Source organism: Polyodon spathula, chromosome 1, assembly GCF_017654505.1.
Source record: "Polyodon spathula isolate WHYD16114869_AA chromosome 1, ASM1765450v1, whole genome shotgun sequence".
NCBI classification, from domain to species: Eukaryota; Metazoa; Chordata; class Actinopteri; order Acipenseriformes; family Polyodontidae; genus Polyodon; species Polyodon spathula.
The window spans coordinates 91,759,035-91,775,678 of NC_054534.1; the positions used below are offsets into that span (position 1 = coordinate 91,759,035).

At 39.8% G+C, this 16,644-nt stretch overlaps 1 protein-coding gene across 1 annotated transcript in view; it reads right to left on the minus strand.

Annotated features, from left to right (window-relative positions):
- Positions 1-9,269: 9,269 nt before the first annotated feature.
- The window catches only part of LOC121324214 (COMM domain-containing protein 8-like), a 62,923-nt gene continuing 55,548 nt past the window's right edge, over positions 9,270-16,644 (minus strand). Inside the window, exons 5-6 of the mRNA XM_041265850.1 lie at positions 10,847-11,048; positions 9,270-9,417 (exon numbers count right to left, since the gene is read on the minus strand). Of these exons, the coding sequence (XP_041121784.1) occupies positions 9,335-9,417; positions 10,847-11,048 (285 nt within the window). The 3' untranslated portion in view covers positions 9,270-9,334. The remainder of the gene's footprint in view (positions 9,418-10,846; positions 11,049-16,644) is intronic.

Sequence of the window (16,644 nt, forward strand, 5' to 3'; positions counted from 1 at the left end):
AAGTGCTTGAATAGTGAAGGTTGGGAGAAGGGCCTTTACAATCAGAGATGCATTTCTTATGGTGGTTGAATGTTGCAGAAGGTGTGTAATTTACAAGATCAAACAGGGATTTCAAAAGCATCACCCAATTAATGCATGTAAAATGGCTCTTTAAGGAAAGTAACATACTGTACAATATTTTTGATGGTAGAGATTTGGCCCCAAAATGTTTACAAGTGCCAAACATAAATACACTTATATATATATATATATATATATATATATATATATATATATATATATATATATATATATATATATATATATCATATATATTGGTACGGTTTAAGTATCTACCTTGGTTCTATACTGGTAATTTGTATTATACAATCTTGATGGCCATTGTGCTTAATAATACTGTCCATTTTGGTGTCCAAGTTTCATTTCTTAAAAAAAAAAATTTTAATAGAAAGGCAGTTCTGTAAATTGAAGAATGCGAGTAAAACAGAAATGGGAATTTATTTTTTCTTTCTTCTTTTAACTTGCACACCAAAGCTGTCATTGTTTGGGTTCTGTTTTATGTACAATGGTCCATATGCCATTTCTCCTTACACAAGCAGGGATATTTTCTTGCCTAAATAAAAATGCCTGGTGATAGTTCCCTGACAGCCAGTTCAGCACCTTTCATATATAGCACTTTTCAAGTATTTTCTACTTAGTAAAATGTAATTCCCTAGCAAAAGTTTAAGAGGCATGAATTCTTAATGCAGCTGTAGAAATTTGTGTAAATACTGCAAATATTTTACGAAAACAAATGTGATATCATGGAATGTTTACTTCATTGCTTTATATTTTGTATTTGTTTGAGTCAAACTGTTTGTAAATAAAGAATTCAAGTAGGTAAGGACTTTGTTTAACACTGTTGCTGTAACCAAAATCAATATGTTATGTCATTCATACCATTAATTCATTGAACATGTGTAGCTTTAGTGACTATTCCGAATATATTCTTGTAATTATGATCGCTGTATTGCAAAAAGCATTGTTTGTCTGTATTTTAACAGTAAAAAGTTGCTCGCACTTATTCACCTTGTAGGTCGAAAACTGCAGTTAAGAAAAAGGAGCTTCTGAGACGTAGCTTCAATTTATACTTTTCCTGTAGAAAAAAAAAATATATATATATATATATATATATATATATATATATATATATATATATATATATATATATATATATATATATAACTGCAGTTCTTAGAACCTACAAAAATGTAATTCCAGTATGCATGACTTTAGTTGTTGAACAAAATGTATTACATTGTATAAAACAGAACAAATTACATCCATAACTGTTCTCTTACCTCTCAACCTTATTACCAATGTCAGAGACCTGCCTTAAAAGTTGGTGGACACCCTATTTGGGTGCTTACCTATGTATATGATGAATAGCTGAAGATAAAATGCAGTGAAAGTAATTTGAAACAAATCGTGTAGTGTACATTAGTTAAGATTGCTATTAAACTACTGATACTGCAGTGTGGTTATAATGATTTCAAATTGCAGCTAGAATGTAGTTTTGGTGCCACCAAGCTGCAGTGTAACTATACATACCAATTGAATGCAATCTTTATCCTTTTTGGTTCTTTAAAGATGTTTCACCAAGGTTTGCTGATGAAAAAAAAAAAATCCTAAATTCTATATTAACTACAGAAGGGAATGTGATTTGTTGTACCTGGTAGGATTCTATTGTCACACCAAAATATAGTTGATGTACAAAATGGGTGAAAAAAGCAGTTTAACAGGGGAGCCACAGCAATGGGCTGGAAGAACAATAAACACCTCTATAAAACTAGGAGTATTTTATTTCTGAGAAGTATATAAGATTAAAGCATGTATTTTATAGCTGCCACTTACACTACGAATGTAGGATGTTAAACCTTAAAAGAAAAAGAAAAGATGGACATTAAAATGCTTTTACAATCTCATTAATGCTCTGTGTTCCTCACTCCAGATCTATAATACAGCAAGCTTATTAATTTATGTGCACTGAAATGTACGAAGTGTCATTTTTTTTTATGACTACACAAAGTGCCATCTTATTAAAAAAAAACAAAAAAAAAAAACATTTCATCATGAAAAACGTTGTTTACATTTGAGACCATCTAAGCATTTCTTTAAGCCTTTATATCAAATGTAGGTATTTCTGACTTGCATAAAAAAAACTTCAAATAATAAACTTAAATTCAAAATGAATGTATTTATTGTATTTGTCGCCTTAAGATAATGTTGAAAGTGTACAGTATAACATATTCTTGGTGTTGAAAAGATCCCAGCTTGAAGTGCTGTTGACTATTTTATTTAACATTCCAGATGAGTAGAGTGAACTCTCATAGACTACACATAGCCCCAAAGGACAAGGGTCTATAAAATGGGAACTTTGCCTGCAAATTTACCATACCTCTGCTCATGAGTAAAAGCTGTCTAAATTCAATGAAAGTGAAAGTAACACAAGGGGTTAAAGTCAAATACAGTTACATAAAGATATAAGAACATGCAAACATAAGACATTTTAGAATGAGAAAAGGCCATTCGGCCCACCTATACTCTCTCTTTGATGCAAGCATGGTTCGTAAGTCACTGCTGGTTATAATGAAGTGGAATATGGAATATATCTGATTTATGGTGACTGATAGCCTTTTTTTCTCTAATCTGTTCACATCTTTATTGTTAGTTTACAGACAAGACATCCTAATTAGGCTATTATAACAGAATATGTTTCATTAAATTAGGATGTCAAAACCAGTGACCCTTTGCTGGTGATTATCAAATTTACAGTAGTTATGTCCACACTACAGATGCACTCATTAAAACTAGGTCTTTATTGATCATCTGAAGGTCTGTTCCTTGGTGTCAGAATAAATCTTGGTGACATTACATTGTTAGTTCATATTTTGTTTTAAATCCTCTGATACATTTGAGCAGGCTTTACTTTTTTTTAATACTTTTTTTGTTTTAAATTAAATATGAAATACAGTATGTTGGCATCATCAAATTGTGTTTTCACTGTGCCGTCTTCTAGAGGTATACATTGAGGAGTCGGAAATCTGTTATCAATATAGGACTTAAAAAAACAGAACAGCTGTGGTTTTGTTTTTCACTGAGCATCAAAGATGTGCCAGTCTTGGATAATCTCACAATTTCCTTGATGTCAGACACAACATTCTTTTGTGGAGGAGGGGGAGGGGAGGCATGTGGAGACAATTCTGTGCAAACATTTGCATGATTTCAAGTGCATTTTTTTTATTATTTCTTGTCAGCTCTGCAGCTGAACCTCATTGCATTAGCAGTATCAAACATAACAGTAGGAAAAGTTGTTAAACTCTTTTCACTCTTTATATTCCACTTCATTATCACCAGCACTGTGCCATAATCTCTAAGGCAGGTTTTTGGTTAAAAAGAGAAATGGCAGTAAGTAGTTTTTAATTCTCTGGAATCGGTGCAATATTGTTCAATTATTTGTCTGTGATCTGAAATCCTATTGTCGTAGGGCTAGTGCATTATATAGAGTGGTTGTTTACATTTATTACAATTTTTAAGGTAAAAAAAAAAAAATAAGATTTGGAAAGAGATCATAAAACCTCATAAGTCTATATTTTAATGTGCCTCATCTTTATAGCTTGGGCCAGTGCTGAAGGGCTGCGAGGTGAGCTGGAGCAAATACAGCAGTCAAAACAGTGTTAAAATATTAAGAGTAATGGCAAACAATTAAAATATTATGTATACATTCATAGGAGCCAGTTTACAGAATCTGAAACAGTGGAGTGTAATCAAAGTACCAAGCACAGGATAGTGGTCAGCCTGCACTGTGCGCCACCTACTGGTATTTTTCCTTAACTCTATATTTTTACCCATAACAACAATTTTGCAAATAAACTATGTTCAGTTATGTCCACAACTTCATATAGCTATACATTATGGCAATTGGAAATAGTTTATCTATCAGTTATTTGAAATAAATGTAAGATTCACACTTGAGAAAAAATAATTGGGGTGCATTTCTGTTCACTATACAGGTCTCAAATGTGCAGTGTTGATAGAGCACAGTTTAGCTTGCATATATTGTACTTATTTACATATTTACAAGCTACAGCTACTTTAAGTACAGTGGATTGGTTGGTAAAAGAAATTATGACCAGGAGTCCTCCTTTTCTATGACTTCTATATAAGAGTTCCAGTGTACCATGTCCTTGGCAACTGCACATAACCTGGTATATTCTTATTTTTGAATAGGGTACGCTCTGTTGATACAGTAAGGGAGATAGTATGTTAAAGAAATCACGTGTTTTGAGTTTTTGTTAAGCTAAATATGAACACATATTAAAACGTTTAGTAGTTTAAAATACAGTCACGTTTGCAGGTTTCATAAAAGCCATTATTATGAACATTTCTGATTTCCTCTGGATATAATTACCTTTGAATATGTTTAAAGGGGGTTTAGTTGAATTATATTCTTTGCAGTAACATATTTTGACCCCCTATGACACTGCTGAGGCAAAATGACCTAGGAGGTGAAAGAGTATTAACAGAAAAATATACATATAATGTCATTGCTGCCGCTGCCCACCCGGTGTCAAGGAGAAAAATGTATTTAAAATAAATAAGAAAAACCTATATAAAGGAAATTACTGACTATGTTGTGTTACATGTCAGATGTTGAATCTATTTTTATCTTTCATTTTAGTTTTCTTTTGTGCTTCATGCTGCTTTAGCTGTTAGCTGAATGTATTTTGTGGATTAGTATGGTTGTATCCAGAATACTGATTTTTAGCCATCATTGTATAAACATGTAGAAACGTTATTTATTTTTTTACTAGAATGTCATGGATTTATTGTAATATTTAAATATTTGTTGTTGTCGTAGATAGTTAACAAACAAGTATATAAGCATGATTTTGTAGTTAGCTTGCATGCATGTTTACAAATGTTGTTCATTTTTGGTTACTAGTTATTAGAGATTTAGTAATCTATTTATAGGGGATCAGGACCAGTGGATACCATGCTGAAAATATAGTGGAAACAGACTTAGAACATTCCTCAATTATGTTTTGGCCCACCCTAAACAGTTGTGTTTATGACCAGAGTTATTTTCTTTGAACTGTTTATTTTGGCCTTTGTGCCTTGTTTCTTTGTGTTCTTTGTGTTTTTGTTAATAAAAGTGTGCATAGCGCTTAAACTGCAGCTTCTGTTTCTGGGTCTGCTTTCCTGCTGCTGACAAGCCTTGACCTCAACGTTACCCTGCTACAAATATAAAACCAGATTTCAGTAAGTGCCTCTGTTTCAGAACAATTAGTATAGGAATCTTCTGGGGATACAATGCTGACAGTTCCCCAATCCTAAGTCTTTTTTAATATTTTTATTTGTTTGGTTAAAAGTCATGTGAGAAAAATACATTTTTGGATATAGGACAGGGGAATTAATCAAATATAGCTGCCCTGAATCTTGGAAACTGTCTGCTGCTGCCTTCCCCCACAGTATGAAGCCTTGGTCTACTTCTTGACAGCACCCTTTCCTTTGCTGCCCACATTTCTTCCGTGGTCAAATCTTCCTTCTACCATATTCGAAACATCTCCAAAGTCCATCCCTACCTTTCCCTCCCAGATGCGGAGATACTTTGTCATGCATTTGTCTCCTCTCGACTTGACTTCTGCAACTCTCTATATGGTGCTCTCCGGGCACGCATCATAAATCGACTGCAGCTAGTCCAGAATGCCGCTGCCAGGATCCTTACCCGATGTAAAAAATAAACATGATCACCCCGTCTTGCTCAGCTGCACTGGCTAGCTGTAAAGTTCAGGATTATTTTCAAAACTCTCCTGCTCACCTACAATGCCCTTCATCACACAGGTAATAAAATCAAAGTAATTGTGTTATATACTGCTGTTGAGTGCTGAAACACTAATAAAAGTAATTCTACAACTCATATATTATTATTATTATTATTATTATTATTATTATTATTTATTATTATTATTATTATTATTATTATTAGCAGTTGTCACAAAATATACACATTGAATCACAATACAGTGTGATATAGCTAAGCTATTTTTTTCTCATCTGCCTGTCCTCTGAATAGAGTTACCACCAACAGCTCAAGCCGTGCGAGCCCCCCTGCACTCCACTACACTCCTCAGGCAGAACGACTGACTGTGCCACTCTGAGTGTGTACAGGTGTAAATGTATATATATATATATATATATATATATATATATATATATATATATATATATATATATATATATATATATATATGACCCTATGCATTTAGCCAGTGCTCGCCCACGGCACAGGTGGAATAAAGACAATGGGAGGTTGCTAAATGCAATAAAATCAGACCTTTTGATGTCTGTGGCAAATGCACTGTTACAGTTGAAAAGCTTGTTTTCTGGGTAGATTGTACTGAGAAAGCTGTATGGAACTCTGAACAAACAGACAGCCTCTGAACTCCATTTCACTCAAAGTGCTTTCAGGTTGCATAAGTTATGTTATATGTTTGTTTGATGCTATTTTTATAAGTAGTTATTTATTTTTTAGAATTTTATACGTGCATACAGCTTTCTACACTTGTTTACACAAACATTTATTGCGTAAAGTCTATTTTATTACAGTTTTTCATGTTTATATATATATATATATATATATATATATATATATATATGTGTGTGTGTGTGTGTGTGTGTGTGTGTGTGTGTGTGTGTGTGTGTGTGTGTGTGTGCTGTTTTAGAAAAAAAAATAAAATATGAACATGAAGTTTAATTTTCTATGTAAATGCAGAGGTTCTGCTATGAAAATGTTATGTATGATGTTCAAAAATAAAAAATAATAAGTTGTTTCCGATTGTTCGTTTTTCACTTTCATATTAAAGCCGTTTTAAAATGGAGACGCACATTTTGCGGGTGCGGCGGTTGTATGTAGTCCAAAATTGCGGCGTCTAGTGTTAAGCCTGATATCTGCTATTAGCTGCTATATTGCTGTTGCTATATCACGTATTATGTTACTATCATGTATTATGCACTTTCCACTGTATAAAATGTACTATTTCTTGTATTATGCTATTATCATGTATTATGCACTTTTCTCTATTTAATGTATTGTGCATTTTTTTGGTGTTATTGTATCTTGTAAAGTGTTTTGTGATGGTGGGCCACTATGAAAGATGCTATATAAAATAATAATTGATTGATTGATTGATATTACTTTATGTAGAGATACAAGCATATTCAGTAAAGAAAACAGTACAATATGTGTGCCCTTCCAGATAGGAGATGACAAAGCCAACAGCACAATTGGTTGTTAGAACCAGCACAGTGGTTGTTTCAAGGTTTAGTTGCTGCTTTTGAAAATATCATGTCAGGTCCTGACTTAAACATTTTCAGTGGTGTATAATCTCCTTATTAGTTAATCCTTTAATCACAGTAACAGGAGAAACATGTGCAGACATGTACAGCTCTGTTTTTTTGGGCAACTAAAACTTTATAAAGTTATCTTAGTGGCTCTGGGTGCAGGTGCTATGTCTCTCAATTAAAATTCCCTAAAGTTGCTTTTCTTCAGTTCTCCTAATTTCATGAAAACCTAGAAGCTGCGTACCTGCCAGATTTAATTATATGTAGTTTGGAGTAAGTTTTTCAAATAGAAAGTAGAAACAGCTTCACAAACACAAAAAAGGAATGGCTTGTTATAACTTTCTGAACCCCTGGGGACCACTTAAAGCAACTAGACAGTCGTCTAGAGACTATTCAAACAGTACAACTTTGAAAGGTTCAGTTGTCCCAGCTGTTTCTGATTACTAAGTTCAAACACATTATTTGTACTTGCTGTTGCATGACATGCACTGTTATTGTTCAAGCTGTTATGTTCAGAAGGGCATGGCGAGATCCAACTTTTACTCCATAATGTCTTTACTACAGGGTATTGTGTTCACACTGGGCACATAATCACTTAAATCATGACTGGCATCAGAAAACATGTTAATAGCATCAATAACAGAGTCATTTATATGTTCATAACAATGTTTCATCCTCTGACACACTGTTTTTAATGCTTTTACTCTGCCATCTCTTAACCACCTTGTATTTTCAAATCACAGGGATTGAAGAGCACTGGGGAATGCCGAGTGTGACTGCACTATTCCACACATCTAGAACAACATTGTTATTCTCTTTTTTTCTAACACTATCTAAAACCATTACTTTTTTATGTTTTTATTTTTTTTAACAGCTATTATTATCCTGAGACATGGGGCATTGGAGAGAAAACTGGCAGCTGCACTAAGCAGAAAAGTCATAGTGATCTAAATAGGCCTCCTAACAGAAGGCAAAAAATGTATTGAGTACAATATGAACAATTGTTTCTGGCATGGATGCTTTTGGTTGGCATTTAACCATAGGTGGGATTAGATTTGTATTTTACAAAACCATGCGGTATCAGCCAGTGCCACCATATTTTATAGCCATTGAAATATAGTATAGCATACTGTAGCATACTAGTGATTTATTCTCTTCTTTACAAGTTTAAGGACAGCTGTACCATAAGCTAGGTATTACCTCACCATGCTATGTCAGTTTCTTTAAAAATGATCTAGCTGCAAAAAGAGCTCTGAAAGTAATTCATTTTTACCACTTATTTCCTTTTCCCACTAGGAGCCATGATGATGGGTCTGTTGTCTGCCACATACAATTGGTTCTTTGATATGCTGCATTTACAATGAAGTGCAGACATCCTTCTCTAACCATTTAGTTAAGGCTAATTAGCTTGTTAAGGTACATGTATTATAAATTAATTGGATTAATTGGATTAAATTATTTAGGACGTGAAAGAAGCCATATATATATATATTATATATATATCTATATATATATATATATATATATATATATATATATATATATATATATATCTACTGACTAGTTTTGCTAGGCATACTGCCCAAGCAATGTACAGCTATAGCCAAAAGTTTTGATTCACCATATAGAATGAACTAATTTTGCTTTGAATGAAACCTGCCGAATAATGTTACGTTAAACATATTGAATTACATACCGCTTTGTAGTTTTCCACATATTTAATGAAAAACTGACAAAAATTGAGAAATGTGACATTCTGAAATCTAACATGAAATACAGTACAACTGTTATAGCTTTCGGTAGACTTTAGTATTATAATTTAGTAGTTTCCTTCATTACATGATGTTGAAAAAAGATCTAAATTATGTTCATGTGGTTTTTCTTTTTACAAATTATGTCTCAATCCTAAAATTATAGGTGCAAAACCTTTGGCCATAGCTGTACAGTACACTTACAATGAAAGATAACCCCTTGGGGGGGAATTTGGGGGAAGTTCAGTCATCCAATCTTTGTCGTCTGTCGTTACGGTTACACCTAGAAAATAGAAATAGATTAACCAATTTCACAGATGAACTGATTTACAATCACGATCCCTAGGTTGCTGGTTCAATTACAGTTTAGGTCAATAATCTCAATTACCAGATATGGAATAGAACAAGCAGCTTAAGTGTGAACTGTATCAAATACCACTGTCAGTTTTCCTCCATGCCAGTAATTCTTCATAACCAACCTCCAACAGTGTTATTTGAACAAATCACACAAATGAGAGAGAGAGAGAGAGAGAGAGAGAGAGAGAGAGACTGAGACTTTTAAAATCCCTTTATTCTATAAAATAGAATACAAAATAAAAACTAAATAAAGCCACTCTTTAAAAAAGAAGTCAAAAGAAAACAAAAAAATACACTGGTGCAAAACACCAAAAAATCCAACTTTTCTCATTCCATTAAAAAAAAAATCCAGTTCAATAAGATCTCAGTCTTTGAGTGTTTCTCCCATGAGCAAAACAAACTGCCCCTCCTCACCCACTGCACACCCCCCCTCCCCATTGCACCAACGTCTCTCAAAACTGCCCCTCCTCACTCACGGCACACACCCCCTCCCCACTGCACCAACGTCTCTCAAAACTGCCCCTCCTCACTCACTGCACACCCCCCCTCCCCACTGCACCAACGTCTCTCAAAACTGCCCCTCCTCACTCACTGCACACACCCCCTCCCCACTGCACCAACGTCTCTCAAAACTGCCCCTCCTCACCCACTGCACACCCCCCCTCCCCACTGCACCAACGTCTCTCAAAACTGCCCCTCCTCACCCACTGCACACACCCCCCTCCCCACTGCACCAACGTCTCTCAAAACTGCCCCTCCTCACTCACGGCACACACCCCCCCCCCACTGCACCAACGTCTCTCAAAACTGCCCCTCCTCACCCACGGCACACCCCCCCCTCCACACTGCACCAACGTCTCTCAAAAATGTCCAGGTCGTGCACCATTTTAAAATAGGCAAACTCCATCTTGATCCTGCAGACCATCAGGATCCTAAAAATACTAATAGGATTTATAAAACCAGTGGCTAAAACTTTATTTTTTGGGGATTTTAAAATGGCTAATTTCGCCCGACCAAGGACAAAGTTAACAATGAGCACCCATCCCTCCATGCAAAGTTATTTTTGGGGGGGGACGCCAACAGAGCCTACCTGAGCCCGAGGCTACCCCAAAACCTCTCGATTCCAGCACCGTGTCCTCAGATACGAGAACCGCGGGTTGAGGCCCGCCTTTCTCCTGTCCTTCAGACCTGGCAATCAGCTCCACCGCAGCGGAGGGTTGAGACCCTACACCGCTGTCGTGAGAGACCATAAAGGGCCTCCACACAGACTCCTCCTCGCCTGCCACCAGGTCGGCAGCAGCAGGAGATGTTCTTTTTTTTAGTTTTCTTTTTTTTTACAACTGCAGTGTACACACCCTCCTTGTCTGCGTCGGCTGGTTTGGCTGCAGCCGCGCTGGTATCCGGCTCCTCCACTCTCTTCCTCTGAGGCTGTGGCTCAGGTCTCAGCGGCTCCTCCACCTCCTCTCTCTGAACCACCCCGGCCTCCTCCCTGTCACCACCACTACTACTTGTCCCTGCTTCAGTTTGTAGCTTGGGACAGGTCTGTTTAAGGTGCTCCTGTTCCCAGCAAGAAAAACATTTAAAAACCTCAGTACTGGCAAAAACAACATAATCCCTAGAAGTGATAGAACAATGTGTAAACCACTTTATTTTTTATCATACTTTAAAATAATGATCGTATAATGTGTAAATGCATTTTTGATATTTAATTACAAACTGGTTCCCATGGTAACAACCAAAAATTGGACATGGGTCCTTAGATTGTATAATCATTACCTATATCTGGTGTTTTTCTTTTTTTTTGTTTTTTTTTATGGAAATGCAATTATGGTATAGAATTAAAGCTTTGTGTGTGCACTTACAGTACTAGTTATACATTTCCCTGTGTTCTATAATGTCATTTAATAATTATAGAATATATATATATATATATATATATATATATATATATATATATATATATATATATATATGGTAACTATTTAAGTATTTGCCCAAAGTAAGAAACAGTAAACATGTCTATATAGTATTTAAATACATCTAAAACTAATTTCAATCTTATATACCCCTTGTTTTCCCATACTGCAGATTTAAAACTTTCCTCCACATGTTCATGAAAATCAAAGTTTGTAACATTGAATTGAATGGAATAGAAAGGCAAGGGCTGGATGCGAAATGCAAACCGTACTGTTAAAAGACAAATGCCTTACCATTCACCTAAAGAGCAAGCTTTGTAGTCAAGAGATAAGTACGTGTCTTATGCTGCTGTTAATATTATTAACTCATGAGCCACTTGGAGGAGATTCATTACAACCTTTACTTGCTCTTAATCAAAAACACATCACCCGGACTACCCAATGTAATATTCACTGTGCTTGAGACATATAGTTAATTGGCCTTTAATTAACTACAATTTTTAATTTTGGATTTCTACATTTAAATCAGCTAATTCTACAGTGTCTGTGTGGGTTTGTGAAAACAGAGAACTACTGAGCAGGGACGTAACCCACCGCTTAATATCACAGAATTTAACCCTGGCTCACATTAATTGAAGACATCATAAAACTTGACGCTTCCAACATTTGTCAGCATCTTGCAGCTCATGAATATTCAATTGCACGATAATAATCCAGATTTATTGGGTGCATGCAGGCATGACCAGTAACGACCAATGGAGGGATTTCAGAGCCAATGGACAGGAAGAAAAGCAAAACACTTTGGAACCATAGCTTCAGAATAAGATCTTACTAATAAATGAAAGTTTACTTTTTTATGATTACTCATTTGCCAGGGACAAACATACCTGGGGACTTAAGAGCAAAAGAGGTAATCAAAATAAGCTGAAGGTAAGATTTTGCCAGCTAGTCATACGTACTTTTTTTAAATGGAAAAACAAACCACTTGAAGAAAGAGAAAACCTGTAGGCTTCAACAGCATCCCAGTTGTGTTCCCCGTGGTTTGTTCTGTGCTAGTACTAAAAGTCATCAGTCAGTTTTGGCTTGATTAGCTATATGTATATGTACCAAAAGCCATTTTATGCCAGCCATGTATTTTGAAGTATTTCATTTATTTCAATCCTACAACAATCTCGATAAGTATCATATTATAAACATCACATTATAGGTTATTACATTATAAAATATCACATTACAGAATATCATAATACACATACAAGCAGATATGAAAGTACAATAAAACCAATTCAAGAGCAAAATAAAGCATACAGTAACTTATAAATAAGAACGAATTTGAATAAGTGCAGTTAAACCTTATAGTAACTATTTGCTTATATGAATAAAGTCTAGTAAGAACACATAGTAAGTATGATAAATGGATGAGAATAAGAGCAATTACAAAAAATGTGAATACAGAGACCTAAAACAGTAAAATCAAATACAAGATATAGTAAGTAGTTATAGGTAGGAGCAGTCGTTGGATGCAGCAAGGTATTGACCGGTTCAGTGCAAGTACAAGCTGATGCAAGTACTAGTACAAGTGGGTGCCATATAGTCCAGCATGGTCGAGAGTTGTAGTGTTTACAGATGCTGTCTGAACAGGTGTGTCTTGAGGATGCTCCAGAAGGAGGTCAGGGGCTGAGCAGTCCTGATATCTGTGGGTAGGTAGTTCCACCACTGAGGGGCAAGGGTGGAGAAGGAGCAGGCTCTGGAGGCAGGGGAGCGGAGGGAGGGTACAGCTAGTCTGCCAGAGGTGGAGGAGAAGAGGGCAAGAGGAGGTGTAGGGAGGAATGATAGTCTGGAGATAGGAGGGAGTAGAATGTCAAGACAGCAATAGGCGAGTACAAGAGTTTTGAATTGGATATGAGCAGTGATAGGGAGACAGTGCAGAGAGCGGAGCAGGAAGTTCGGCCGGGAGGGAAGGTGGGACAGTACCAGGGCCTAAGCTAGGAGCTGTGTGGAGTAATCGGTGAGGAAGGGGCAAATTCTGTGTATGTTGCTGAGGAAGAAGCGACAGAAGCATGCCAGAGATGTGCTGAGAGTAGGAGAGGGAGAGGTCAAGGGTGGCACCAAGGTTTTTGATGGATGAGGGAGAGAGGGTTGTGGATTCAAGCTGAATAGAGATAGAGAGATCAGCAGTGGTGGAGGAAGAGGGGAAGAAAAGGAGATCTGATTTCATATATATATATATATATATATATATATATATATATATATATATATATATATATATATTATATAATATATATGGTAATTACTTTTACATGTCAGGAAATGCAACAGTCTAAGTTTTACATAACCAGCTCATTGGGCACTGTGGCAGAGCAAAGCTCTGCCCTTTAGAAATTGGCAGGGATGGGGTTAACTTCCCCTACCTGCCTGGGTTTATTATGTTCAGGTGGCTGGGGTTGATTAGTTGATTAGGTTGATTAACGATCAATCAGCGCCCAGCCACCTGATATAAAAGGAGGCCTCTGCTTCTCATTTGGGAGGAGGGAGCTGAGGAAGCAGGTTGGTTTTTTTTTGGTTGTTTGGAGAGCTTGAATCCAGTGAAGGCATTGCCCAGCCTGGAAATTGTTATTTTTGTAAGTTTTGCTTTTTGTCTTTCTTTGTGTTTAAATTGTTTTGTTTTGGCCCTTGTGCCCTTTCATTTTGTGTTTATTTATAATAAAATAGTTATTTTTTTGAACTGCAGTCTGTCTCTGGGCCTCTATCCACTCGCCAGCCTGCCACATTTGGTGTCAAAGTGGGATAGCGCCACCTAGAGGCTCAGAGCAGTATTTTTGTTTTGTTTTGTGGAATTTTTGGGATAATTTTCCCATAAAAAATGGGAAAGAGCAGACAGTGACAAAAGCAGGAAAAGCAGCAGCAGCTGAAGAAATGTAAGCTGCTGCAGCCACCGCTGGAGGACCCGGCCAGCCTCTTCCCCTGGTGTTCCTGGTGTGGGAAGGAGGACCATCGTTGGCGGTCCTGCCCAGACGTGCCACCGGCAAACTGGTGTGGCCGGTGTGAGGAGGACGGCCACAACTGGGCAGGATGCCCCTACAACCAGGCCCAGGAAGAGGTGCCGTGTTCACCCCGGGCATCAGGGGCCACCCCACTACCTCCAGCACCACCACCTTCACCACCTTCACAGGAGATCTGGGACTGGTTGATGCACCCTGAGGCAGACCTCGTCCACGATCTCCCCATAGTTATCAACACGCTGTGGCGTCGAGATGGGGAGAGGTGGGAACAGTGGGAGGAACAGCACCACCCGGCCTCCTTCCCAGAGGTTGCCCTCATGGTGGTTAATTACCTGGCTGTAGACATGGGAGATGCCCCGGTCACTCCAATAAAGAGGGGTGAGCCGCCTTCCCAGAGCCAGAGAGGGGTGAGGAGCTGCCGTCGCTCCCAGATAGGGGTGGGGAGCTGCCGTCGAGGTCGCTTTGATGGTTGAGAGGGCGAGAGCCAGAGAGGGGTGAGGAGCTGCCGTCGTCCCCAGAGCCAGAGAGGGGTGAGGAGCTGCCGTCGCTCCCAGAGCCAGAGAGGGGTGAGGAGCTGCCGTCGTCCCCAGAGCCAGAGAGGGGTGAGGAGCTGCCGTCGTCCCCAGAGCCAGAGAGGGGTGAGGAGCTGCCGTCGTCCCCAGAGCCAGAGAGGGGTGAGGAGCTGCCGTCGTCCCCAGAGCCAGAGAGGGGTGAGGAGCTGCCGTCGCTCCCAGAGCCAGAGAGGGGTGAGGAGCTGCCGTCGCTCCCAGAGCCAGAGAGGGGTGAGGATCTGCCGTCGCTCCCAGAGCCAGAGAGGGGTGAGGAGCTGCCGTCGCTCCCAGAGCCAGAGAGGGGTGAGGAGCTGCCGTCGCTCCCAGAGCCAGAGAGGGGTGAGGAGCTGCCGTCCTCCCAGAGCCAGAGAGGGGTGAGGGAGCCGTCGCTCCCAGAGCCAGAGAGGGAGGAGGATCTGCCGTCGCTCCCAGAGCCAGAGAGGGAGGAGGAGCTGCCGTCGTCCCCAGAGCCAGAGAGGGAGGAGGAGCTGCCGTCGCTCCCAGAGCCAGAGAGGGAGGAGGAGCTGCCGTCGCTCCCAGAGCCAGAGAGGGAGGAGGAGCCGCCGTCGCTCCCAGAGCCAGAGAGGAGTGAGGAGCCGCCGTCGCTCCCAGAGCCAGAGAGGGAGGAGGATCTGCCGTCGTCCCCAGAGCCAGAGAGGGGTGAGGAGCCGCCGCCGCTCTCAGAGCCCGAGGGAGGAGGAGCCGCCGCCGCTCTCAGAGCCCGAGAGGGAGGAGCCGCCGCCGCCGCCCCCAGAGCCCGAGAGGGAGGAGCCGCCGCCGCCGCTTCAGAGCCCGAGAGGGAGGAGCCGCCTCCGCCACCAGAGGGAGCCGGGCCGCCGTCGCCGCCTCCGCCACCAGAGGGAGCCGGGCCGCCGTCGCCGCCTCCGCCACCAGAGGGAGCCGGGCCGCCGTCGCCGCCTCCGCCACCAGAGGGAGCCGGGCCGCCGTCGCCGCCTCCGCCACCAGAGGGAGCCGGGCCGCCGTCGCCGCCTCCGCCACCAGAGGGAGCCGGGCCGCCGTCGCCGTGCTACCTTGGAGATTCGGGGCCCCCTCAACCAAAGAAGGCTTGGGGGCTCCGACATCAACCCCACCCACCATAACAGCCCACCCAAGGGACATAATTGGACTCTTGGGGGGGGGGGGGGGGGAGTTGGCCGATTGCGGCCGGTGTACGTTGTACATGGGGGGAGGTGTGTGGCAGAGCAAAGCTCTGCCCTTTAGAAATTGGCAGGGATGGGGTTAACTTCCCCTACCTGCCTGGGTTTATTATGTTCAGGTGGCTGGGGTTGATTAGTTGATTAGGTTAATTAACGATCAATCAGCGCCCAGCCACCTGACATAAAAGGAGGCCTCTGCTTCTCATTTGGGGAGAGGGAGCTGAGGAAGCAGGTTGGTTTTTTTTTGGTTGTTTGGAGAGCTTGAATCCAGTGAAGGCATTGCCCAGCCTGGAGATTGTTATTTTTGTAAATTTTGCTTTTTGTCTTTCTTTGTGTTTAAATTGTTTTGTTTTGGCCCTTGTGCCCTTTCATTTTGTGTTTATTTATAATAAAATAGTTATTTTTTTGAACTGCAGTCTGTCTCTGGGCCTCTATCCACTCGCCAGCCTGCCACAGGCACATACATAACATTATTTAGATTTTAAATAGTGAGCAGATAGGTTTGTTGATTGTTTGAGTAACAT